The 27,868-nt window shown below is 38.2% G+C and overlaps 1 protein-coding gene across 3 annotated transcripts; it reads left to right on the top strand.

Moving 5' to 3' along the window:
- The first annotated feature begins 13,595 nt into the window (after positions 1 to 13,595).
- Positions 13,596 to 27,773, top strand: LOC139971758 (uncharacterized). Of its 3 annotated transcripts, none has more exons than XM_071978490.1 (12): positions 13,596 to 13,861; positions 16,752 to 16,889; positions 17,401 to 17,607; positions 18,188 to 18,423; positions 19,313 to 19,496; positions 20,084 to 20,308; positions 20,825 to 20,998; positions 21,410 to 21,558; positions 22,686 to 22,918; positions 23,609 to 23,895; positions 24,563 to 24,803; positions 25,587 to 27,773. In XM_071978490.1, exons 1-12 carry the CDS (start codon positions 13,804 to 13,806, stop codon positions 26,011 to 26,013), a joined length of 2,559 nt encoding a protein of 852 aa, XP_071834591.1. In that variant the 5' UTR covers positions 13,596 to 13,803; the 3' UTR covers positions 26,014 to 27,773. The 3 variants fall into 3 exon arrangements, with proteins under 3 accessions (XP_071834591.1, XP_071834590.1, XP_071834592.1); XM_071978489.1 differs by lacking the exon at positions 13,596 to 13,861 and adding an exon at positions 14,533 to 14,765 and having other exon boundaries at positions 25,587 to 27,772; XM_071978491.1 differs by lacking the exon at positions 13,596 to 13,861 and adding an exon at positions 15,629 to 15,990 and having other exon boundaries at positions 25,587 to 27,772.
- The last annotated feature ends 95 nt before the right edge of the window (positions 27,774 to 27,868 follow it).

The raw sequence follows: 27,868 nt of genomic DNA on the forward strand, positions 1-27,868 counted from the left end.
TCACACCCACACTTTTCTTTTTTGAATAATGACATGTCCCGATATCTCTCGTCTCTCTTACATCTTTTCGTCTAACGTGGCCTCCTCACTAGATGAATCTGTTCATCTTGAATCCGCCACCGACGAATTGCTACCATAACTGACGTCTATATTAAACAAACAAAGATATTCTGCAATCACTTCCTGACTTCGAAAAGAAATATATCAATAACGGAACCAGGAGTCTATCCTAATTAATGTGTTTGCACATTCATCCGGTTAATGTATAATTATGTAGATGAGAAATCACATAACTAATAACAGATCGAGATTTATGGCATTTTATAACAAGAGAGGAATTGTCAGAAAAATTACTAGATATAAAGTAATTAAAATCTGAGTATTTATCTAGCAAAATATTGTAAAGTCTCTTCTGATTTAGTAGCTAGGTTAAATCAGAACTCTAATGAAACCAGACTGCGGAGCATTCACACTTGCGATGTTTGAATACGTTATTCTACGGTAATGCATGTATTAGATCATTAATGGGGCGCATTCAGTTATATGTATACAATATTGGTTAGGCTTCATCTTGAAATCGTGTGGTAATAATACTATCGTACGTATGTACATACCAAGACTTGACTACACAATGAAATGTATTAGACTTGATAGCACTGATACACACACAAACACACACACATATATATATACATATATATATATATGTATATATATATGTATATATATATATATATATATATATATATATATATATATATATATATATATATATATATATATATATGTATATATATATATATATATATATATATATATATATATATATATATATATATATATATATATATATATATATATATATATATATATATATATATATATATATATTAGCCTGACCTCTAATGAACCAATTGACAAAGACGCCGTTTTGGATTGACTTGTTGCATTTCTCTGTATATATTTCTTTGCAATTGCATAACCTATTGGCATATAGTACGTAGATGCAGGTATACCTGATTCTAAAAATACACATTTCATTTCACTTTCATTTCTTCCGTTAGAACTTCTTGTAAAGGTCAGCATTTTTGTGTAAACATCGACGAAAAATTAGGTTAGTGAAGAGAATAGTTTTACCGAATAAAGTTGTCTTTTACTTTTACTATTTTGTGTCTATTTACCCTTTTTTCTTTCTTCTTTTTCATTCGAGAGGGGGGGGGGGGGCGGGAGGGGACAGAGCAAAGGACATTTGCCTCTATACCGGTCTATACAGCTACTCATAGCATATATATGTTAGGCACACGTGCTCAGAATTCTGATATGATATTAAGTATATTCATAAATTGTTACTGAGTCTGACCTCGCAATTCCGACTCTTAATATCTTTCAATCCTGAGAACTTTCTTCAGTAGGGTATATTGTGACCCCCCCCCCCCCCCCTCTCTTCACGATCATCACTTTTGTCCCCCAAATGTGCAAGAAATGTGGTCACATCATGGAGAAACTTCAAAAGACATTTTGCTGTAACACTCAGTGAGACATTTATTTGCCTAATAATTGAACACGCCTTAAATCTCTATTAATAACGAGGAGAGTCACACATTTCTAGAAAGTACATTTGAAAACGTGTTAGCAAGTTTATTGTCAACCAGATTATCATATCAAAAAAGTTCATACAAATAGTAGTCCCTATCTTTATTGAGATGAATATACGGTTGCATGGTACTAAATCAACAACCAAAGGATGTATCGTTAGCATATTCATCACACACACACGCACATACACGCACACACAGGTGTGTTTTACATTCAGACTTAGGACCCCATTGTTCTTTCCATTGTTCAAATCCACGTACCCTAACCTTAACAATACCCCATAACAATAGAATTCTTTCGAAGACGTGGCGATTCTTTGGAAGTCACATCTGAGGATGTTCAAGTCCTCGGTCAGAATACAAAACAAGCGCACCCAGGTGACACATATATATATATATATATATATATATATATACACACACACACACACTACGTGGCCCCTGCATTTATAGGTATGTGGGGAGGGGGGGGAGGTCACTTTACATGTTCCAATTTGACACCTGGGTGCATGAAGAGAACCACTGGCCAAGGACTCGGTCAACGATTCTTAGGTCGCCAGTTCATTGTCTTTCCATTTGGCCACCACGCTCTTTGTAGTTAATTCAAAAGGCAACAAACCTGTTTTGAAGATTAGTTTATCGAAATATTGAAATCATGAAAAGGGGAAAACATAACGAGTATTAAAGCTATGCTATTATGAAGTCCAAGGGGTCACGAGAATTCCAAAAGTGGGTGGGGGAGAATAGGTGTGTGTGTGTGGGGGGGGGGAGGTAAACACTATAGGGGCAAAACATTTTGGAAGTGCAAAACACGCTCCTGTATTAGGTACTCACCACGGAAATATTTAGTGGGCAAGGGAACATAAAGCCCCCATGTCATACACCCCCCCCACCCTCCTCCCTCTTATCTCATGCTTCATCGGTGAATGCAAATTTAATTTATGAATATGTAAACAAAATGTGACAAATTTTTATCTCATATAACCAGGGTCGAACAGTTTTCAAGAGAGATGTTGATTTCGAGACCGACTTGCAATGTCTGGCTGAGCAACGTTTCGAAAAGTCACGAAAGTAACATATTGTTTTACTATTATAACTTACACTGTTATTGCCTTCTCCCTCTCCTCTCCTCCCCGCCCCCCCCCCCCCTCTCCCGAGAAGCTGCAACACTTTTGTTCTCCTTTGTAGCGAGTTTGGAGAGAGAGAATATATATCAGAATGCGGAATAACACGACAATCACACCTCCAAAGAAACATCTCCATGGGTAGACAATCTAGAAGACGTTTTGTTTTGTTTTTTACTTTCTTGAATAAAGAGTGTACAGCAGTCATCAGGGGCGTAGCGAGCGGGGGGTGTGGGGGGTGTCACACCCCCCCCCCCAATAATTTGGTCGTTGTCGGCAAATTCTGGGTCTGTGGGCAAAAGGAGAAAAGATGAAGAGAGCAGAAGGGATAAAAAGAAGGAAAGCTGAATAGAGAAAAGGAGAACGGGAGCTTTTTCCGTGCCAAATTTGACTTAAAATATGCACCAGATTGCATCTAAGTACGTTTCAAAACTAAAAATTTTCCAAAGGGGAGGGGTAGACCCCCTACCCATAGACCCCTCCCCCATTTCAGTCACCACTTCCAGATCCGTCGTCAAATCAAATTTTACTTAAAATATGCACCAGATTGCATCTAAGGACGTTTCAAAACTAAAAATTTGCCAAACGGGAGGGGGACACCCCCTCCCCTTAGAGTCCCCCTCCCCTTAGACCCCTCCCCCATTTCAGTCACCACTTCCAGATCCGTCGGCAAATCAAATTCTCCACACCCCCCAACAAAAAAACCTTCGCTACGCTCCTGGCAGTCAATCAAGTTCATCAGGGTTTACGAAGTAAGATATATACTTGCATTTTCTGAAAACCTCTCTGTAAGCCTATAGTTGGCAATATAGTTCAATTGTAGGGATGATATTTCTCCAAGAAATACAACGGGAATTATTGAATTATGTGATATTTTAAGTTTCGTGTGATTGCAAAATTCGCTGTTACATTTTGCCTATTTGGGGGTTTGCATTTCCATGTCCTTGACGTCATAAGGAATAGGTGCCACTTGACCACAAAACCACAATAATGTCCTTCTACTGTAATACGTACGTATCGATTGTTTCGATATACCATAAATGGTATATATTTCCATCCTCAATAAATTGCTGGTTCATATAAATATTAGACCGTGCATATGCTGAGATATCCACCACCCCTCCCACCCCCTATTGCGACAACCAATAAACACAGAGAGCACAATTACTATACTGTAAATCTTAAAGTTTTGAGACAAGGTAAAAACTGGATCGTGTTATCAATCGGTAGCATATTAGGATTAGAATATATGAACTGAGGATATGTGTAATTCCAACAAATCCAGTTGTTGGGATTTTTGGGATTTCCCATTATCCTCAATTCTTACTGTAAACTTACAGTTAGCACATGCTATACTGATTTATCAGATTTGTCAGCACAACCCAGTATTAAATGTGGTACAAAACATTTAAGATTTACAGTAGTTACTGTTAATCTCTGTGTGAATCGGCTGATTGCGTATGCAGAGGCTATACTCCAAAGCTTTTAAAATTTCTTTACCTCTCCTCACCTCTCACTTTGAAACGATCAAATGGTGCATTCTGAGGAATGAGTTAGGTCTATTCAAGAAGTCATTAACGCAAGATAGGTGCTAATAGATAATACACTGAGTTAGGTATACGCAAAGGTTAGCTAATGAATACTTTGTGTGAGGTTGAAAAAGGGGTTGGGGGAAGGGAGGGGGGAGAGTGGTCCTATTCTTCTACAGCAGAATGCAAAAATCCCCCGGATGAACCATTTTCCACCGACGGCGATCGGAGGCGCAAATTAAGTGGGGGAGGGGGGGGAGGGAGTTGGCACGGCCTTTGCGCACGCCACTGGACGTACTAATCTCCTCAAAGTAACCAGTCGTAACCACTTTTACTCTGGGTAAGGGGTAGGAGTTAGCGGAATGGTTCGAGGGCAGCGGGCTGCAGCCTTCTAGGTGTGTGGGTCAAAGCGAAAGTGTTGTCCCCATTTTAAGAGTCATAGAGTTAAAGTTTAATTTACGCTTGTATTGATATGCCCTATCATGAGACCATGTAGGCTCCACTGTCTGTACGAATTCGATTTTTTAAGAGGGTGGAGAAACTTGGTTGTCGTTCTCTCTGGAGAGGGTGTTAGGGAGGTGCAAGGGTGGTTTACTTTCAAAATGGTGAGCACAACCATTACCACCCTTTTAGACGACTTTGCGTAAGTACTATGCTTTAATATGTCAGCCATTTTGGAAGACATCTTGTGGGAGAGGAGAGGAGGGGAGGAGGTATGTTTCAATATTTTTCACCCCTCTCCACCCCCTCCCTCCTCTTTCCAAGCTTTCTGGCTTATTTAATGAGACCAATTTAATTCTCATCAGTGTATTCAATATGTAGAGACGTTTACTGTCCCAAATTTATGTTCCAATTCAGTCCAATGGTATTTACTTCAATTATACCTATTGTTTTACCATTATTGTCCTGATTGATTTGAAACCCCATTCTTCTCAATGCATATTATCATTTAATCGCTTGTCTTTCTATTTAATGTCTCAGATTCACCCTCTGACTTTGCTCTCACTTTCAAGTGTGTTCTTTTCAATTTCTCTTTTCTTCTGTATAGTTCTTCCACTATTGCTAAATGATAACAAGCCATAGCCACACATGCCGCTAGATATTATATGCCACTGTGACGTCATTGACAATTAGGAAGTGTAACCGCGTACTGTTTAAAACACGATGGCAAAGATAACAATATCTCTTTACAAAATATATGGTTTCGTTTTGTGCATCATTAAGCTGGGCAAGAAGAATAAACCAACCCACTAGGTATAGTAACGACGTTGCACCTTTAGTAATGTAGTCCCATGTGATTACAGTTCACGCGTTTTACCTCCTCTGACGACATAACGCTCTACCATCCATTAATATACCCTATTAATAAGCCTCGATGGTGCAAAAGCCGTGCTGTTGCCAATAGGGTGGGGGATATGCCTCAAAGATTTTGGTGCTTCCTCCCCCCCCCTCGGCGCCAAATTAAATTTGCCATGTTATACAAAAAGAATATGGGTTTACTGGTTTACTGGTTTCTACAGATTAGGATTTTCTTCTGTCTACCACCAAAATCTGCAGGCTCGAAGCTGATACAAGCTCTGGCAGCGGTGAAAAACACACAAAGCTTCGCCTTCCTTGACCCCTATACCAGGACCCTATAGCAATCCCCTATAGACCTACGCCGACATGGCTTCGAGTTTTCAGGTCGCACTGACGCCTAAGTCGTCAGCTTGCATTATCTCTGTTTTGTACCTTCGAAATGTTGCCCCCCCTCCACCCCCACCCCAACCCCCGCCACTAATAAATGTCTGGAACGCCACTGCGCAAAAGGTGCAAGTGCCTTTGTACTAAGCCTTGTTTGACGTGGGATAACATGATTATTTAACATTCAGCATGTAACTTCCTACACGTCGCAATCCAACCGGTCTATAGTATTCTTGTTCTTGTTCTTGCAATGTTGTTCGAGTCTATTGTCACTTTCACAAAGAATTTTATCATACGTAACAGGACAGCGTGTATATTGTCTGATCTGTACCATCTCGTCATGTTTGTAAGTTGTGTGACGTCATCCGAAGGAGATCGTACACGTATACTTAAGCGCCCTAAACATAAATTTGGAAATTCCCTACTAAGTGTGAGTCATTTTCTATAACTCTACGGTAGAGGATAATGTCCATATCAAATAAACTCATTTTAAGTCAATCGATGACACGTGGAAACAGACTTCTCTACACGAAGGTGTATGCGTGCATGTTAATATAGAACAATGAGTTACATGATTTCAAAGCTACCCGATATCCACCCTCCCCCCCCACCCCTATCCTGGAAGAAATTTTCAATTTAAGTGTGCATTAGTCGTAAACCAGTGGTTAATTAACGACTTAAAATTCATCATGATAAGAGATGGTACAAGCAGAAATTGAAAATTTAATGAATCATTGTTTGAATTCAAGGGGAATGCAAGCCCCTCAACCAATGGCGAAGTCAGGAATGCTTAACCTGAGGAGGGGGGGGGGGTGGGGGGAAACGGAAGACTGAGTGGTACAACATATCTAAGTAGGACGGGAATTCTATATGGTGCATACCTGGCACAAAAGTCATGCGAAGGCGTAGGAAGGGGGACTCTTTGTGATAAAGCGTTTGTGTGTGTGGGGGGGGGGGGAGGGGCCTCCGCGGAGTTACTACTTAACTTTGCAGTCTCAAAATGTCCCCACCCAAGCTGTTTGCCCAAGGGGGGCAGGGAGCAGAGTGTCCACCAATCGGGCAATAAGAAAGAGTTTTACTACACAAATGTAGTTAAAACGATGTTTGTATTCCCCCCCCTCCTCCTTGCCCAGATCCCTCCCAGCCACTTAGGTAAGCCAAATGTCGTGCCCATAACATTTGAAAATCGATACAGAGGACAGAGATGGGGCATAATTATTATATTTCTGGGACCTTTTACCCCCGAAAAAAAAATCGGGGTGGGCTCAGCAACCCCCCACTCCCCCCCCCCACTGGCAGACAGAATATTACAAACATTACATAAATATAGAACATATAATTATGAGCGGTACAATCTAGACAGTCGATATAGCACCAGTTTGCATCTAAACTCCCTCCAGTATTAAAAAATTCCCTTATGGGTAGGGTAGGATACCCCTCCCCTGTACTATATAACGTATTACCCCCCCCCACTACTAACAAAAATCTGGTTATGCCTTTAAAATAGAACCTAAATAAAGCCATCATTAAGACAGCCATTAACTAAACCTTAATTCTCTGACACTCAAACTTGGGAAAAAACACTTTGAGTTGTCCCTTAATCCACGAATGATTTTCCTCGCCTGCTACCCCACCCTCACACCCCCGTACCCCTGCACCCTGTACCCCTCACCCCTGCACCCCACCAGCTCTCGCACCCCTGCACCCCTGCATCCCCGTACCCCTACACCCCGAACCCCTGGCACCCCCGTACCAATGCACCCCTGCACCCCACCAGCTCTCTCACCCCTGCACCCCGTACCCATGCACCCCCACCAGCTCTCGCACCCCTGCACCCCGTACCACTGCACCCTCACCAGCTCTCGCACCCCTGCACCCCGTACCCCTACACCCCCACCAGCTCTCGCACCCCTGCACCCCGCACCCCTGCACCCCGTACCCCTGCACCCTCACCAGCTCTCGCACCCCTGCACCCCGTACCCCTGCACCCTCACCAGCTCTCTGGTAAGGACGGTTCCGCCTCTGAGTATCGCCCTGACACTTCCATGCTTAACTCCATAATGAGTCACCTCAATTCAATGAGTTGAATGAAATCTTTGCACCACTTTTATTTTACATAATAAAAATAAATAACCAAAAACTTTCGAATTACAGACGTCTTTAGATTTCGTCGAATTCGACCCCTTTAGTAAATATATTTCGCCGTTTAACAATACATTGACATCTAAATATATATTGAGTGCACACAGAGGAAATATTTCATTGGACGATATTGAAAGTTACGTCAATAAAGGTCAAACGTTTTAAAACCTCTTCTACCAACAGGATATATAGTAACATGTTTAATAATCCACTCCTCTCTTCATGACCTAAGGTTCTTTCGCAAATTGTTAAGTTAAATGTATACCACATGTACACGACCTGTTTTGACTGACAAAATTAGAACATATGCTAAGCATGGTTGTGAAATTTGCATACGCATATATACATCTTAATTTCGAGATAAATACCCTTTCGTAACACTTAAAGCCAACCTGGCATCATTTAAAAGTGAACTTGAAGCAAACTGGTCTTAGGTTATATAGGTACACAATCACCCATACTGTTATGACGGTGATTTCTTGATAATTCGCCTCCAATTTTCACTTCAAGGTTGAACGGCTTTGGTTTTTTTTATTAATTTCGAGTTATTAACTTTTAGGCAGAGTTGAAACTAACAGTGTGAATATTAGAGTGACATGAATCCTATTTTGTTACAAGTTCAATCATTAAATACCCACCGTTATAACTTCAATTATGTAGAGTTATCTATATTCTACTCTATACTCAACCCTACACTCTACTCTGTACTCTACTTTCTATACTCTACTCTCTATATTATCTTTACACTCTACAATATACGCTCTACACTCTACAATATACGCTCTATACACTCTACTCTCTTTATACTCTACACTCTACTCTATATTCTCTGTATACTCTACCCTTTATACTCTACACTCTATACTACTCTACGAAAAGCATGTGTATGTCAAATGTATATAAGTTAGAAGGCCTGACGTTTCTATGCTAGTATAGTATGATCTTCTTCAAAGGTAAATTGAAAACGAAAACAGATTACAAGGACGCATTAATAATAAAGACACATGCATGGAGAACTAAACAAAATAACGTTTGATTGTCTGTTCATCTGCCCTAGTTTGAATTTTACGTCTTGGTTTTTTTTTCTTCTGTTTTTTTTTTCTCGGAGGTACCACTTCACCGACAGGAGGATAACACCACTTTTTGTTTAAAGAAAATAGTCATGGGTCTGGACCTGACGGGGGGGGGGGGGTGAGGATGAAAGTTAGCACTTGGACCGGGACCTTCTACAATTTCAACGGTAGATGCACATGCCTATATATATATATATCCAAGCTTCTTACCATTATTGTCATTAATCATTAAGGTTAATTAATATTAACAACTCGTTGTACATGTTTAACTATAGCAGGAAGCTGATAGCAGGATTTTAATATAACATTATAACTTGCCGCCATCCGATCTTCTGGAAACGAAAACGATCATGATATTTTCTGCAGGCCGGCTGCAACTTTAACTGCGCATGCTCTTTTATATCCCTCTGTTACATGTTCTATCACGGACGTGACCGTTACGTCACTGAATGCACTTTGCGCAGTCTATTATAGGCCTACTATAATCGATAACTTCACACGCCTTTATTATAATACATAGATATAATTATGTTAGAAATAACAGAAACGTTTGTACTGCTGTTACCTTTAATAAGGCAATAATGATAACCTCATTGTCAAGATTTAAATTTTGAAGTTAATTTTTTTTTTAAATCGGTGTAGTGAAATCTTGATTAGGCTGCATATGTATGTCCAACGTATAACAGATATACTGCTACAATGGACACTATCGCGTTTATTGTGGAATTTAATTTCTTTCAATGAGCAAAGAGTGTGCCACCTTCTTATGAATATTCATGACCAGCTGGAAACAACATGACATCATGCAGATGTGCACGACCGACCTCTTTAAACGAAAACACAGTTGCGACCAACTCAGCTTGCGTATATATGTTAATGTTGCAACATTTACTAAGTATGTACACCACATTGGTTATTGTGTCTAATTTTTAACATAACTTGCGCTCACATGACGAGCGCCCTCACTCACCCTACCCTCCTCTACCCCACCCTACACTCACCCTGCCCTCCCCGGCTCACACTCACCCTACTCTACTCTAAACCGATGCCCAGAATCGTAATCTATTTAATTTCCATCTCGTAATTTTTATCTGAAAGATTGAGTGTATGCTTAAGAGCGGTCGTTATTTATCCATCAGTAACACAGAGTTTAACCCAATTTGATAATCGAGATAAGTTCACATCAGACTCCCACTCCAACAACACACTCCCTCCTCCCCCACCCCATCCTTCCCCAATCGTTAGAATAAGACTTGATTACTCCTTATATACATGACCGTTTCGTTACACCTATAGGTAATTGTAATTCTTTATTACGCGGTACTAAGGTTGAGTAACATCAAACCTTCCATGATATCAAGACATTTCGCTTTCCAGAGGCTTTCGGCATCTTCCTCTCCTCCCCCTCCCCACTCCACCCCTCCCCAACCCACCCTACCATATACCTTCAGGGAAAAAAAAAGATTCTATATAGAATGGTTAATAAGGTTTTCTCATTGGAGCAAGATAGCACTGCGCCAAATCCCTCGTATATGTAAATTAGGACATTATTGACTATGTCGTTACAATTTGTATAAAGCTGTTATTGAAACATTATTAGATATACCTTTGAATGTGTATATGTCTATATATATATATATATATATATATATATATATATATATATATATATATATTATATCGGGTTCAAATCCCAGTGGAGGCTGGAAGAGTTTTCACTTTTCTGGATTTTTCCAACCCATTACAATTTCAACTATAGAGATATTCATTTGCATTTGTCATTTACCTCCATTTCATTAACAAAAGTTTGTTTAAAGTATCTATTCGAGATCCGGCTTTAGGAATCACAAATGATTTCATGATTTCGAGTTGGTCAGCATCATGTTTGATCTCTAGAGCAAGGCAAATACGTCACCAAAACAGATTCAGGTGACAAGCGCCTACAGTGGAATTACGACCTTCCTTACCGTTTTCGAACCTCTGGACATACAATCAGCGTCCATAGCCTATAGTGGTTAAGGTGTCCGCATATAAAACGGGAGACCCGGGTTCGAATCCCGGTGGAGGCTGGAAGTTTTTTCACTGTTCTGGATTTTCCAACTCATTACGATTTCAATTAATTATATATATATATATATATATATATCAAATAAATCATCAGTTTAATAATCTGCATAATTATAAATTGATCACTTAATATATTTCGTCAATTCAACATCCTACAAAACAAAAAGGTAAAAGAAGATATATAATTACGCTCACATCCGAAATGTCATCATTCCCGCATCCAGCAGCAAACTTGCTGAAAACAATTATCTTAACAGTTCCGTATACGTCAGACTAAGTACACAAACTAAGCTCATGACATCGCTTGTATGTGGAAATGAAATGAAATATAGAAAAACAATAATCTATTATTGCTAAAGCAGCTGTTTGAAAAAATATAAGAGGGGGGAAAATTACTCTTGGGTCGACGAAATGTTAGGGATCGAATCGAGTTATATCTTATTAGGATTCATGATTTGTTTTTATATATGCTTTGTTTGATCAATCGAAAGTTTATTGGAATAGCATTTCACATATAATAGGAAAACAATTATACATATGTATTCATATTTCCAGGTTCGTTATAAACTTACAAACCGGACTGAAACAGTAATTGTTTATACGGTATAAACACGAAGCCCTGTTATTTATAAACCTCATCGCTGAGTAATCAATATATATATATATATATATATATATATATATATATATATATATATATATATATATATATATATATATATATATATATATATATATATAAATATATATATATACACACTTAATTTGATTGTATATATATATATTTAATTTGATTGTATATATATATTTACTCGTGATGCATTGATACATTTAACAGTTTATTTGACACATTTAATATTAGTCGAACTGGCGGTAACGCAAAACCTTACTAAGTATAATATAAAACCAGACGAGTGGATCTTTTATTTCCATCAAAATGTTTCGGTAGATGTAATACGAAGCAGCGTTATGATAGGATGGGAAGGGGTGTGTGTTGGTGGGGGGGGGTGGGGGCGGAGTGGTTATATGAAATAGTGAAAAGTTATTGTGGTAACATTTTTGTGGTAACGTTTCCATGGTCACTCGTTCCCTTCCAGTCCAATGAGATTTTGCCAAAGAGAGTAGTAAAATTATGAACATGACAATGACACAAGCATGGCAAAATTGTTCGCCTTGCACAATTCTAGAAGCAATTGTGAAACTAACCTTTTTTTTATATATGTATATTACGGTACCCACTTCACGAGCATTCACGCTATTAACTGTATAAAGAAGGTGAAATGTTGTATTGATTCAGTACTTGTGCGTTTACTGGTTGACCGTTACTCCAAACCCCAACCTATACCCACACCCGCACCCTCACCTTACCAACCCAAAGCCGAAACTAACCAACCCAATCCCGAATGTAACCAACCCAAAGCTGAAACTAACCAACCCAATCCCGAATGTTACCAACCCAAACCCGAATCTAACCAACCCAAACCCTTACCTAACCCTCCTTTACCCTCACCTAACCCTCCCTTATTCCGGAACAGTGCCATGATCACGCATATATGTATAATTTAACTGCTTCTTCGTGCATTTGTAATCCCATTAAGATACTTATCATATAATAGATCCTCACCAACCATATCCGTAAATCCCTCCTATCACACCCCCTCCCATCACACCCCTCCCATGACCCTCCCTCCCTTCTTCCTTTCTTTACGTAATTACCTCCAATGAAATATGGATCATTAAAGCAATTGAAAGTAACTAAAAGTTAGCAAGAGAATGATACATGCAAACTGTTTCGCCAAAACGCCTTTTTTTCTAAACCTTTTATTATTTGCTTTGTTATAACAATTTAACGACCTATTTAAACTAGTATAACCGATGCTACAGAAAAAAAAAAAAAAAAAATAAAGAATATTGGCCGGAAGGAAATTTAGGGTGTAAGTTGATATATACCTGGTCATAAATTACTATTAATCCCGTAACAGTTACAAGTAACCTTTGTGAAAGTGAAATTTTTTGGATGCATAAATGTATATATATATAGATATAGATAGAATTCATGGAAGCGAGAATAACCGAACAGCGTATACAGAGGGTACACAATCATATTATTCCGCTTTTTCAATACCTTGCCATACAAAGAAAATATACATTGCGCAATCACATAGTACACACAGTCCGTACATGGGCAATGACACGATACAATATAGATATGATGTAGACACCTATGATTGTTATTATACTATATATAGGCCTATCACAAAAGGGGAAGCCCTATATTCGGGATATTCAGTTGCTTATGGTTGCACTACGTAACCAGGTAACGAGGGATGTACTAGTTAGTATAAAACAGCTCGGTATATGACTTCTACATCCATAATTTTAAATGCCCTCACGGCGCCTAACAACGACATTGTAGTGCTCTCCGAGGAAAGTTTACATTTATAGATATATAAATATATAGATATATATATAAGAAAAGAAAATATCAAACCGGAGAATCGACCAAAGGAAATAATTCTGAAACGGACTGAAGCAGAGATATATATTCTCCAAATAAAACAATCATAAAAATAATTGAGAGCCAATAGACATGGAGTTTTCTTTATGGATTTCCAACCTGCTGTCAGTGACGTTCGTGTTACTGCTGGGTAAGATACATTTTTTATATTCATTTTAAGGATTATTACAAGTCCCACTTTAACCTATACCACTCCAACCCACCACCTCCCCCACACACTTCGGAGCGACTCGGAAGAGATCATACCTATACATATTATCCTTTCAGTCACAATGCAAAAATTGAAATCTTCAAAATGAAGGAGGATATGGTACTAATTATATTCTTTCTTCTTTTCAAATCATATCAACGGGGGGAATATCGTACGATATATTTTCTTCTACAAAATGAGAAGGTGCAAGTAGTAATTGTTACGCTCAAAGTTTAGTCTATTTAAAAAAAAAATTCTTAAAATCTTTGGTCAACATTAATGATTTAGTAATTAAGGGTATAGGCTATCACCTCTACCGTACAAACCAACATTAAAATCACTTAATCAGAAATTACTTATATGCAATACATCAGATATTATGAAAAGAAAAATATACGCTACTGCTGTTAACAAAGTAAACGTTATATCCTGACCATTTGGTAATGTACAAAGCAAACACTTCGCGCGGTAAATCGTGTGGTATTGCGCAATACCGTGCTCCGCATACACAGTTGCCGATATGTTAGTATACGTTGTTGCTATTTTCGGCAGATTGGACTTGCCGGGAAATCCCCATATACATATATATATATATAAGTAGTAGGCCATTTAGAACCTGCACATATCAACAGAAAACCGACGGACGTGGACATTGGGATTCAAAAGTGTCGAATTTGGGAAGAACTTTAACAATTTTATTCGATTGGAGGAATTTGTGGAAGCCTTTTTAACAATTTTATTTCTATTGGATGCAAGGGATAGCGTCCTAAGTGCAATATGGTGCTTTCGATTATGTGGATTTTTCGCAGCTTGATGCAAGTTGCACTAATTCTGAGTTTACTTGGTAAGCAAAACTGATTCCTTTTTATATTATCGTTATTAAGTTGCGGTGTAATCGCTGGCAGAGTAGCGATACTAATACAAGTTCTACGATAAGATTTAATATCAAATCACTTATTAAGCTCATAGAATATTAACAGGCTATAGCAAACGATAAGTAATAATAAAAAAGAAGATACATTGCTATTCTTCCATTCAAAACATTTAAAATGTGAAAATTAAAATGATTAGACTTGGAATAGCCGAGAAATAGCAAGAGAGAGCGAGATAGAGGGAGGGGGGGGGGTGTAGGACACTTGAATCTAGACTCTTTGGCTATAAACTTGGATTCAAGAAAAAAGAACAATAGATTCAATCCCATTGTTGTCCGCAATTGTCAAAGCCTGAATTATAGCGTATAAGAAACAGATGACTTGATCGTAACTTCTTAAAGAATCAATGTGGGACACTAACAAAGACATATAGCAATTAATTACCGGTTGGTCCATTAGACGTTTGCAGTTTGATAAGGATAGGGATATTTTCCATTTCGCATTGTGTCAGTATATGTGTAAACTTATCCGTTATTATTATATCGCGCATGCAGCTGTTAATATACATTAACACCATTGTACATTAACAGAACCAAAAGAAAAAGTAAAAGAAAAATCCCTCAGAAGCAATATAAAAACGGAAGATTTTAAACGGAAAGATATCCCTATCAAGTAGCCAGCACTTCTTCCCATTATACTACACACACGCACGCACAGACTAATACAGATACACACACACAAACCCACATACAGACAGTCTAATTTTAGCATAGTATGCATGTTCTAGGTGGGTAACATTGTAAAATAACATCTTAACACACCGGGGGCAAAAAAAAAAACACCCCAACCCGTCCGTGTATCATCAAGATTGTGTGATTATAATCATGTTAGCACACAGTGTGCTGGAAGTACAAAAGAACGTTCCGTGTGTCCTCATTCACTTTACGCTCCACAATTCTTGCATAACCGCTCTGAGCGTTCACCTAGCTGTAGAAATTCTGCATTCGACTACAGGGGAATCCCTGTAGTTATTTTTAGCCTAATACGGGCATCGTTGTACATTGTTTTCGCTAACTGTGGGAACGGCAGCTACGAACGGACGTGTGTTTGTGAACAGTGTGTGATGGTCTAGGCTGAACATGCATGTGTGCGTGTAAGAAATTCATTATGGCGATTAAGTTCATTTGATTTGTAAAGGTGGGTGTCAATTGAAATTGAATATGAAGAGGGTTTTTCTTTATGAAAAAAAAAAGGAATCGGATTGAATTAATCTGAACAATTGCATAAGTTTGTATGCATTTCATGTAATAATAATTGATTATGTCATTTTTATTAGTTGTTCTTAAACATGGATCAACAAGTGCATCAGGTATGAACATGCTGCAACTTTTTTTGTTATCCAACTGGTGGCGAGGATTTCAACTTTTGTGCAAAAAAATCTCTTTCTTTTTTCTTGATTTACCATTTTCTTTTCAATCCAATCGCATGCTTGTTTTTCAATCAAATCAAGGCAAAATCCCATTCCATTCTTCATTTTTCATAGTTTTATAGTTTATAAAGTTTTATATAGGGTTGATATTTCTCGAAAATGTGCTGGTACAATATTAGTACCTGATGTGGATAAATATCACACCTGGCAACAAATAGGTCTATATTCTGTTATACCCTTAGACCATCAAAATGGTAATAGGGTACGATAAATGTATAGGCAGTTAACTTCAACAACAAAAATGGTGGAAGGGGAAAAGAATTTTTCCAGTTAAATTTCTTCGTACCATTGTCTGCATTTAATGAACTTGCAGCGTGCAAAAACGGTTGCAACCATATACATATGGCAAAGCCATTATAATGCGATGATATAAAACCAACACATTAATTGCAACTTTGCATTGCTATAATTCCAAATTTTTGAAAATGGTTTGTTACATTGCTAGTATAATGTATCTTAATTTCCACAGGCAATACAGAGGGAGAAATCGCACGATGTGGGCTAGACGACTGCTATGTGCAATATAATACAAACACAGAAATATGTTGTTCAAGAACTGTGTATTCACTCGAGCTTGACATTAATGGAAACCGCCTGACAGACTGTTGTAAGTATGGCTATTTTAACGAACCCTTCATTTCAATGTAATGTTGGGGGGGGGGGGGTAAGGGAGGGGTAGGAGAAGGGATGATACTGAGAGAAGAGGCGTAGATACGAATCGAATACGTACATATATACGCAATCATGCAAGCCCCGCCCATTCAACCAATCGGGATATAGAATGAGGCAATAGATACATTATTCATTGGGTTTGCTGGACTATTGACAGCTGTGAAATTGACAGTGGCAATGTGACTCCTCCATTGAAGCAAATTGATATGGGTGGGTGGGTGGGTATAGGAAATATAATTCGTAAGTGGGTCAAAGGGGTAAGTTATAATGGTAATTAAAAAACTACAAACACCAAGCAAGTTGTAGCAGCATTTTCATTCCGCCAGGAGTTCAGGGAGTTGTTAATGATATATTTGAGATCATTCTTAAAGAAGCTGGGCTTTGATGTTTCTTTACTTTATTGTTATTGTTATTATTATATATATATATATATTTTTTGTGATCAGGCCAAGAAACCACAGAAATGTACAGTACAGCGACACATGATTGTTGCGGAACAACTGGTGTCATCGACAAATCAACGCACGGTTGTTGTGGACCTATATGGGCGAATATGCCATTTAACTTACAAACAGAAGGATGTTGCGATGATCACGTTTACGACAAAGCATCTCAAGTTTGTTGCGATAACACACTTAACGATAAGCAAGATCGTAAGTTGACTCCTCCTTTTTCTCATGGCCTTTTATTTATAATTTCGATATTTTATCTTAAAATGATGTTTCTTTTTTTTGTTAAAAGTTTCATTTTTTCTTTCGAAATGTATACTATTCGAACCATACCAATTACCAACGGGGATTCATCAAAGAGACAGTCAGATATTTCGCGCCCTATCACATTCCTCAACCACCCCTCACACAATAGCAGCCCACTTATCCTTAACCCTCAAACCCAGGGCCGCCCATCACCCCCCCCCCCCCCTGCAGATATGTTTCAGTCTATAAAAGATGCATCCACGCTGACATTGAAAACTGCGGGTAGCTGCAGGGTCCTCCGCATATTTCGGTACAATATATAGTAATAATAATAATAATAACGTAGATGTATATAGCGCCACCCCATGAAACGAGTAACTGCCCATGGTTACTGTTATATGGTTATATATACACTATAAATGAAAACGTCCAAGTTTGGATGAACAAAACGTCACATTATTAATCATTTTATCATATCTTTATTATCTTTTTCATTTGTTTTATATCTTTGTTTCGGTTTTCTACTCGTTTCTCACAGATTTTACTTGTTGTGGAGGTGACTACATGGACACAAGGGTTGGCACGTGTTGCAATGGAAAGGTCGTTAACGGTATCGGGGAATGCTGTGGTGATGGTGTTGCACAGATTTACCAACCAGGAAACGATCTGTGCTGTTCATCGAATGGTGCAAGTGTGGTGTTTGAATCCAGCAGGAACCAGAAATGTTGCGGAATGGATAAATACGATCCACAGTTAGAACTATGTTGTGAAATGGTGAGAATAACGTTTACACTATATTCTTGATTCTTGATTAATGAACATCCTCATAAGCAAACTTGCTGTCCCGGATGTGTAACTTAACCCTGGTTATTGGTAACTTGTCACGCCTACACACCAAATTTGCACAATTCAAACAATCTCTCCTGGGGCACCACAGTGCACCACAGCCACGTGTCCCCCGGGGGACTTCCCATAGGGTGCAGCCACAAACCGGCGCATGCAACTATATTTACAAGCACCTCGCAAGTCCCCATTTATACACCTGGGTGAAGAGAGGCAATGGAGATAAAGTGCCTTGCCCAAGGACACAACGCAGTGATCTGGCCAGGGCTCGAACCTGTAATCCTTAGATCACAAGTCCACTGCCTTAACCACTTAACCACAACGCCCTATGACCTATATACGTCTGCTTCTCATTCCCTAGACCTAATCATGCTCACAATTTATGAATACGTTTCAAGTTGTCCTAATATTAGTCACATTTTAGCCGAACTTCATAAATCCATGAAAAAAAAAAAAGGAGTATACAAGAGCACCCTTGGATGACATTCAAACCCATTTGTTCCTTGACAAGTTTTTAAACCCTTCAAAAACCCTTCAAAAAATAAAAAAAAACTGAACACGTGGCCTTTGGATGTAATACTTTTCATAGCCATCACATTTTACGAGCTAAACTCAGCGGTATAGTTAATTAGGCAGACTATTTTGTACCGTCAAATTTTGTTTATTACCATAATATGTTATGGAATGGTAATAGAAACAAAGAAAAATACAATAAATGACAAATATTACTTTGTTATGCACATTTTTCTAGGGATTGCGATATGAACTTTCCAGCCGCAGGTATATATATCTATTGTTCATTTATTCTTCTATTTGACAGGTAATCAACGAGCGCCCCGATAACACGACAGGGTGTTGCGGTACCACTACATTCCAAGAAAATATTGAGATGTGTTGCGAAGGACAAGTGGTACCACGCGGTTCCGATACCCACTGTTGCGGCCAGATACCTTATAATGCCGACAATGAAGCATGTTGCCATAGAGAAGTCGTGCCATATGAAGGTGGGTACACGTGAATCAACTTTACTCGGTTGGAAATGGACAGAGGGGTGGGCGAGCCATATTCTGCACACACCTAGTGTCAAATACTTTAAATGTTAACTATGACCCCTGCATGCATAAAGGAAGTGGCAGAATGGATTTCCTTTTTGTTGCGGGTATACGTCCTTATTATTACCATTGTTTTCATTCCCCCTCCCCCTCCCCCTCCCCCTCCCCCTCCCCCTCCCCCTCCCCCTCCCCCTCCCCCTCCCCCTCCCCCTCCCCCTCCCCCTCCCCCTCCCCCCTCCCCCTCCCCCTCCCCCTCCCCCTCCCCCTCCCCCCTCCCCCCTCCCCACAACGTAGCATTATCCTTCTTCTATAGCTCACATCATGCATTCTGTGATGCCTTGATCAAAGAAAATAGTTTTTTTTTTTTTACAACTATACTAGCCTGAAGTAGTTTGAACAAAGACAATCCTGGGGGGGGGGGGGGTGTCAATGCTTGAACAGAATCGCATGGAAATCTAAAATCCCGTCAACCATTTTGTGATTTTTCTTCTCTGTTTCAATATATAAATATATATACATATTTTTTTTTTACAATTTAGGGAGGGCGGACTGCTGTGACGATATGCCGTACAATAAAGAAGCATCCACTTGTGTCTTCGAAACTTATTACAATCAGTGGTATGTTGATTTTAGTGTACCGGAAATCGATGGTATAACCCGGACATGGTCACGTAATCTCACCGCGTATCTCATCTCGGAACAATTTGAATGTGGCGGTAGCTTGCATAATTACGGAGAGGATGGAAATGCGTGCTGTGGAGGAGGTAACTATATATCCAAATGTGGCGCTATACTGTTACGAATCACCCTGCTCATAACTTTATTGATAAAATGGCTGACCAAGACATCTTTTGTTATGACATTAATCCTTGCAGTTATAAATATAAATTCAATAATATCGGGTTTATTCATCAAATTAAGTAGGGGAATTTAGGGGGACATTTTGTTGTTGTTGTTGTTGTAATTACAAACTTCAATAGTGACAGAAATGCGAACAAATTTGGGATTCTAAATAAGAATATATCTTTTTGCGAAGTATATTGCTTATTGTTGATTTGAGAAGGAAGAATACAACGTTAACGGCCATACGTTGATCTCAGTAGTAAAACCAATATAGTTATACATAAACGTGCATGTGTTTGCATGTTCAGGTTTACGTCGATTATTATTATTATTATTATTATAATAATTATTATTATTATTATTAATAATATTATTATTATAATTATTAAAAATATTATTATTATTATTAATATTATTATTATTTTTCGTTTGTTTAGTGATCACCTACAACACGTTCCGACAACTTTGTTGCATAAGTAGGTATGACATTTCTGTCTCTAATAAAACGACGGAGAATATGGAGTGCTGTGGGTCGTTTTCTTATAATCCAGACGTGCAGGGATGTTGCCATGGACTATTATTTCATCAAACGTCTCAAAAATGTTGTACAGGTATGAAACGAAAACATATTTCAAATAATAATCATTTTCTTCTATTTTAATACTTTTATATAAGTTGTCACGCCTGCGATAGGTCAATGTAAATATGTGGTACTCTCATTGGGGCTTTCCACTATTTTTATACATAAAATTAACTAACAGTAAGGAAAACTAATTTTTCAGGTTTTACTACATGTGTCGCGTAAGATAATGTCTGTACGATGATGGTACAATGATATGTATGTTGTCCTTTACACTCCCTATAAAAATCCTCCGTCCTCCACGCAGCCCACCGCACTTTCCACCCCTACACCTCCCTTTATCATACCCGAATCTCCCAAGCACCTATACAACCACTCTATCAGTCATAACCAGTAAATATTATTACTGCTTATAGTAACCGAGTCTTTGGTCTCCCTCCAGACGGTACCGTTCGCGACCTGAATGAGAATTGCGTTGGACTACACAAATGTTACGACGACGAGACTTCCACGCTAGACTCCACCTGTGAAGTAATGAGTAACGCCTTTACACCTTATGTACGACACATACCGTACGACAGTAACACAGCTGTAAGTATATAGATGATAGTGACAGATTCCTGTAGGGACAGCTGTTTAAGTATTTAGAATAGTGACAGATTTCTGTAGGGACAGCTGTTAGTATATAAAATAGCGAAAGATTCCTGTGACAGCTGTAAGTATCTATAATAGTGAAAGATTCCTGAAGAGACAGCTGTATAAGTATTTAGAATAGTGAAAGATTCCTGTAGGGACAGCTGTAAGTATATAGAATAGCGAAAGATTATAGAATAGTGGTAGATTCCTGTAGGGACAGCTGTAAGTATATAGAATAGCGAAAGATTATAGAATAGTGGTAGATTCCTGTAGGGACAGCTGTATAAGTATTTAGAATAGTGACAGATTCCTGTAGGGACAGCTGTAAGTATATAGAATAGTGCCAGATTCCTGTAGGACAGCTGTAAGTATATATATAGTGAAAGATTCCTGAAGGGACAGCTGTATAAGTATTTAGAATAGTGACAGATTCCTGTATAGGGACAGCTGTAAGTATATATAATAGTGAAAGATTCCTGAAGGGACAGTTGTATAAGTATTTAGAATGGTGACAGATTCCTGTAGGGACAGCTGTATAAGTATTTAGAATAGTGACAGATTTCTGTAGGGACAGCTGTATAAGTATTTAGAATAGTGACAGATTTCTGTAGGGACAGCTGTTAGTATATAGAATAGCGAAAGATTCCTGTAGGGACAGCTGTATAAGTATTTAGAATAGTGACAGATTCCTGTAGGGACAGCTGTAAGGATATAGAATAATGAAGTTTCCTGTAGGGATGACTGAGGGGTTATCACACTTAACACAGAATCAGTATAAGACAAACACGGTGTGATCGAGACGAGGCTCGCTAGCTTTTTCTGCTACTGACATAGGCCTATAGAATTTTGAAATGTATAGTTTTATTGCTATTGTGCAATCTTTTGTGATGTCATTCGTACATTGACAACACATCACAGAAATATGCGTATGCACCTGGCGGTGGTGCATTGAGTAGTTTACCGATAAATAGACTAACGTGCACGTATAACGTAGCTTGAGAACAAAACACGGGGTTATGTTAGATGTTTGCCTTTTGGTAAATAAAAATGGATGGTTTTGTAATCTTATTTTCTGTCTATAGGTTTGTACAACTGAAGGGGTACGAGCTCTTCCTACAGGTGTCGGCTATTGTAACGAAGCCTTTTTCTACAAGTCAGAAAAGATTTGTTGCAAAAATCAACTTTACAACAGGTTTGAAGACAACCAAGAAGTGCGTTGTTGTGATTCTTTTACTTCAGCCAGACCGACTTATTTCCCCGAGACCGAATCATGCCTGAACGGAAAGGTTCACCCAATTCCTGAAGACGTGGCCAAGTAAGTAAACCAGTTTACTTGAAGAGGAGCCTACATTGCAGAGCATTAACTGAAATGGGGTTGAAAGAATGGCATTTATTGTACCTATTCTTTAGTTCAACCTCAACTTAGGCCTATATTGGACAATAGAACATATAACATCATCAACACAGAAACCGGGTCAACAGTATTAGTCTCAAATTTTACCTCGCTAAAAGTTATTAGAAGTTTTAACAAGTATGGTTTCCCCAGGGTTCTGATTTCCTCACGAAATATTTCAGACACCATAATTGCCGCCGGAGTACTTATTTCAAGGATTTAATTTAACTGGTTGCTTTGGTAACATGATATATATTCTCCTATATATTAATTGATGCATCGAGCAGGCGTGGTTATTTATTCTTATTGAACTTTAAGCAATCATGTGGTACAATTGCCTAATGCTAATACCACTCTATGCTGTCCTCTCATATCATGCTTGAAAGCACTGACAGTATGAACAATTCCTTACTTTTATCTAAAAGCAGACCTGATATTCATACTGTCCCGTACGTTCAGTACAGGTGCATTGAAACTAGACCTGAAAAAACAATGAAATACAGAAGCAAAAGACGGTAAAAAATGCCCCAACTTGGTGCTTTTAAGTCCCCGTCATATGAATATTCAGTAATTACATAAACAACCAATGTCACTTTGATTTTACTTTCACAGGACTTGCGGACCGCGAGTATATGATATTCGAACGGAGGGATGCGATTCCAACGAACAAGTGAGAAAGAAAGATGATATCGATGCCAAACCAGATACCTGCTACAGTAGGGAACACGGAAAACTCTACTATAATAAGATGCAGCAAGGATGTTGCGATGGACGGCTGATCACAGCTAACCACACTTGTTGTAAAGAATCGGACGAATGTTGTGAACCAAACAAGATACAGGGGTACAACTATGAAACATCCATGTGTTGCGATGGGTTTATAAGAGCCAGAGAGGAAGGTTAGTTTCCACAATCTTTATGACACTTTTACCCTGTCCTCCCTTCATGCACACAGTTGTGTTTTACATTCAGACTGAGGACTGTATTGTTTTCTTTTTCATTGTTCAAACCCATGTACCCTATAACCTCAATAATACCCCTTAACAATAGAATTCTTGCGAGGACGTGTTGATTCTTTAGAAATCACTTCCGAAGAACCTGGAATTCTATTGGTCAAGTCCTCAGTCATAATTCAAAACAAACGCAAGCATACACACATACACACGCACACATAGAACGAAGTTTAAAAGAAAGGGTTAAGTTTCCTTATATATGGACATCCATTATCTCGAATTCAGAATGCATATTTATTTTTTGCAATCTGTCACTCCATTGTAATACTCTCGAGAGGTTACGTGATGCAGCCAACAACAAAAAAGTGTAAATAAATAGATAGATAAATAAATAAATAAATAAATAAATAGATAGATAATAACGATGTATATTACTTAAAAATAAGATATAGGAATAGGATGATAAACAAAAGCTCAGGAATTAACAACAACAACAATAATCCATTATGATCCTGAGATCAATAATCCGCTTATAAGCTAACAATATAAAATGTGCATTCAAACTGAGTCCTTCATGTAATTCTTTCTTTCTTTCCCCCCGTCTCCCAATCAGGTCATGAATGTTGTGGAAAGGAAAAATACGATACACAGGATGAGACGAAAATTTGTTGCGTTGACCAACTCCACTCTGTGGGGACTGACGGTACGTTATATTGTGACGGTCAGACGGTAAGCGGACAGGTTAGCGAAACAGAGATCATTTGCAGGGGAAACAGATACTATGGAAATGACATTAAATGCTGTGGCGGCGAACAATATGAGCCATCAACTGAACTCTGCTGCAGAGATACAAAGTAAGTTCCCCCTCCTCATCATCATCATCATCATCTTCACTTGCCTTTGTTTTTGTTGTTTATCTGCCTGCAAGGTCTAACTTTGGACTGACACACTTTAAAGGCATCGAAGACTCGCCCCAAACCGCGTGCCGCCCTCTGCAAAGAAAAGTTAACTTTCCGTTGCTTGCAAGAGAAGTGTTTTTCTTGTCGCTACAAAATGCAGACAGTAATGAAACGTGATAACTTAATTGTTATCTTTTATCTGGTCATGAGATGTCCATCGCTGCTATGTACACTGTGTTATGGGTATCGACCGTAGCTGCATGTATTGACTGTGCACTAGTGTCTAATTACCGACGGTAGCAAGCTGTGTGTGTATTCTGTGGGATCGATGGTGGTGTCTAACACTTCTGTTGCACCTCATTCGAAAATAGGTCAGATTACCGGCATCAGACGTTTGTTTGTGCGCGAGTCTTCCCTCCCTTAAAAATGATCTTATGATGTCTGAAAGAGAGTCACTCACATCGATTATTTACTCCGAAAATATCGGAAAGATGCCGTCAAGTATAACGGTAAAATAAAGGGTGTTGGGAGGGGCGGGAGGGGTGGGGCGACAAAATGGAGATTAAAGTATATTTTAGATAATCTTCTACAATATCTGGACTTTTATATGTACTAAGGGAGTTCTATCTGAGATGTTAAACTTGAAAATTAACCGAGTTCTAGATAAATATTATACAGAGATGTTAATATATATATATATATTAATTTTATTCTTAATACCATTTTAATATTTAACAGGTACCGGAAGACAGATGACCACCAGGAGTGTTGTGGGAGTGTCCCTTTCAGCCCTGAAGAGGGCGCTCTCTGTTGCGAAGATAGCCTGTACAATGACACTGCTGAGGGAGACTCGTGTTGCGATAAACTGAAATACAACACGTTATTCCAGACATGCTGTACCACTGGCGGGAAAAATTACGTCATGTCGGCCGACGACCAGTGTTGCTCCAATGGCGAAGCAGTCGATACGTCACGTGATACATGTTGCGACGGCCTGATCCATAAGGAGATCGCGAATGGACAGTGTTGCGGTAACCAAGTGATCCGAGATCCGGTCCACGAACAATGCTGTGGAGGACATTACTATCACATATCGTCAGGTCCAAAGCAGTGTTGTAACAACAAATTGATTGCAACTTTTGCAACATGCTATGACAATGTATAGATTGGTATTTGGCACAAAGAAGAGACGGTTTCTTTTTTGGTTGTCATTTTCTTCAAAAAAAAAAAAAACATTCGTTATTAATCAATTTATCGCGAATTCTTAGTTGTTTGTTTAGTTATCTGATGCAGAAAAGTGCATGAGATATATCTAACATGTTAGAGAGACAATGGGTCATACCATTTCCATAAAAGGTATGGCCAGGTTCGGTTTTGGTTATTAACATCATATTTCTTATTACAATCTAAACTAACACGATATCTACACAGCCAATGCCATATATTTAGCTCTCATGCAGCCTTTATGTACGAGAACTGGGACAAATTAGCACCTGCCAAGGTAGTTTGGGCTTTTCTCAGCCAAATATCTACAAAGATTCAAATTCAAAAATTCAAATATATAATACGTCAAATAATCGCACAAACGTTAACTTAAAAATAACTGGATAGAAAGGTGTTTCTTCCTGTCCATTGGTTTCATTTGAGAGATTTAAACGATCAAAGGAGTGTTAGCTCAATGAGTGTTAGCTCAGTGGTTAACGCCGGTGCCTTCCAATCATAAGGTCCCCGAGTTACTCCAACATTAATGTCGTCCAGTTACAGAGTTGTTGACAATTGACATGTCATAATCATGGACGTTAAATATGAATGTAAGAGACTGACTTCGGTCAGCTTGCGGCTTTGATAACCAATGAGGCTTCTTCGCAAGTTCCTGCTTGCAGGAGGATCTAAAATACACACATACATACATGCATAAAGTAAGTAAGTACTAACGAATTTAAAGATGGTGTGTCGTCTGCTACGCAATTCTTTAAGCCCATTGGCTGAATGAAGAATTTCGTCATTAAACTAACCAATCATAACGTTCGATTCGAACTTAGTCCACCATGCAGATCACCCAGTGTAACTGATACAAGGCGGATCTGAGCTTTGTGCACTACACAAAAAAAAACTCGATTGTGTCACGTTAAATGCATAAATTTATTTGGTTCAAAGATTGCTCAACAGACGAGACCCCATTTTGCAACTACTATAAAAAGTCTTTTCTTACCAGTAAGGAAATTGGTGAAGGACGATTTTTCTGTCATCTGAAATAACATTATTTATTCTATAAATATTACATATAGACTAGTCAAATTTTATATTTAAAATATGTACAGTTATTACGCTTTTTATACAAACTGAGGTTTCAAGTCCAGATTCACAAGATGTGTACCGATATATTAACATAAATATTCTTTGAAAAGTTTATATTATTTATTAATTATTATTTTGTCTTTCAAGACAACAGTATCACAATTGCTGATGCGAAATGCAACATTCATGTATAACCTTTCCAAAGAAAATTTGGGAATACAAAGTATTCGCTACTTAGCGAAGTAAATACCTTCATTTATTTCATTAACGTTTTGTCAAAACGAAAAAAAAAAAGATATATATATATATATATCTATTTATATATATATATATATAAATGTACATATTATTGCTGTTCTCATATTGATGCATGGTGATTGTTTTTCATATTGAATATTTATTTATTGTTTAGTCAATTGTTTTAGAATACTAAAACCAAATTTTAAACTGTAGTCTGCTAAGATTTCTCAATCACTTCCATACAAAATTTATTTATGAATTATTAATCTATTAATGCCACACTAACTTATAATGATTTAACCGAGCTATTTTGGTGACATCTTTTAAATATTTGAAAAGCATACTTAATATTGTAATAAATTATTTTTATTTGCATATAAGGTGTCCATGTCTCTTTAATTTATTCAATATCTTTCTTTCGCTTAACTGGTACTGCGGTAATCCACACGGATAAGTCATTCAACAACAACAATTTGTTTACA

This window comes from Apostichopus japonicus, chromosome 8, assembly GCF_037975245.1.
Source record: "Apostichopus japonicus isolate 1M-3 chromosome 8, ASM3797524v1, whole genome shotgun sequence".
NCBI lineage: Eukaryota > Metazoa > Echinodermata > Holothuroidea > Aspidochirotida > Stichopodidae > Apostichopus > Apostichopus japonicus.

Bases quoted from the DNA above. Each gene is read 5' to 3' on its own strand.
- LOC139971758 (XM_071978489.1), top strand. From the start codon at position 14,699: ATGGTGCTTTCGATTATGTGGATTTTTCGCAGCTTGATGCAAGTTGCA. The intron at 16,890-17,400 runs GTAAGTATGGCT...TTTTGTGATCAG, and splicing joins AAACCGCCTGACAGACTGTT to GCCAAGAAACCACAGAAATG. The intron at 20,309-20,824 runs GTAACTATATAT...TCGTTTGTTTAG, and splicing joins AAATGCGTGCTGTGGAGGAG to TGATCACCTACAACACGTTC.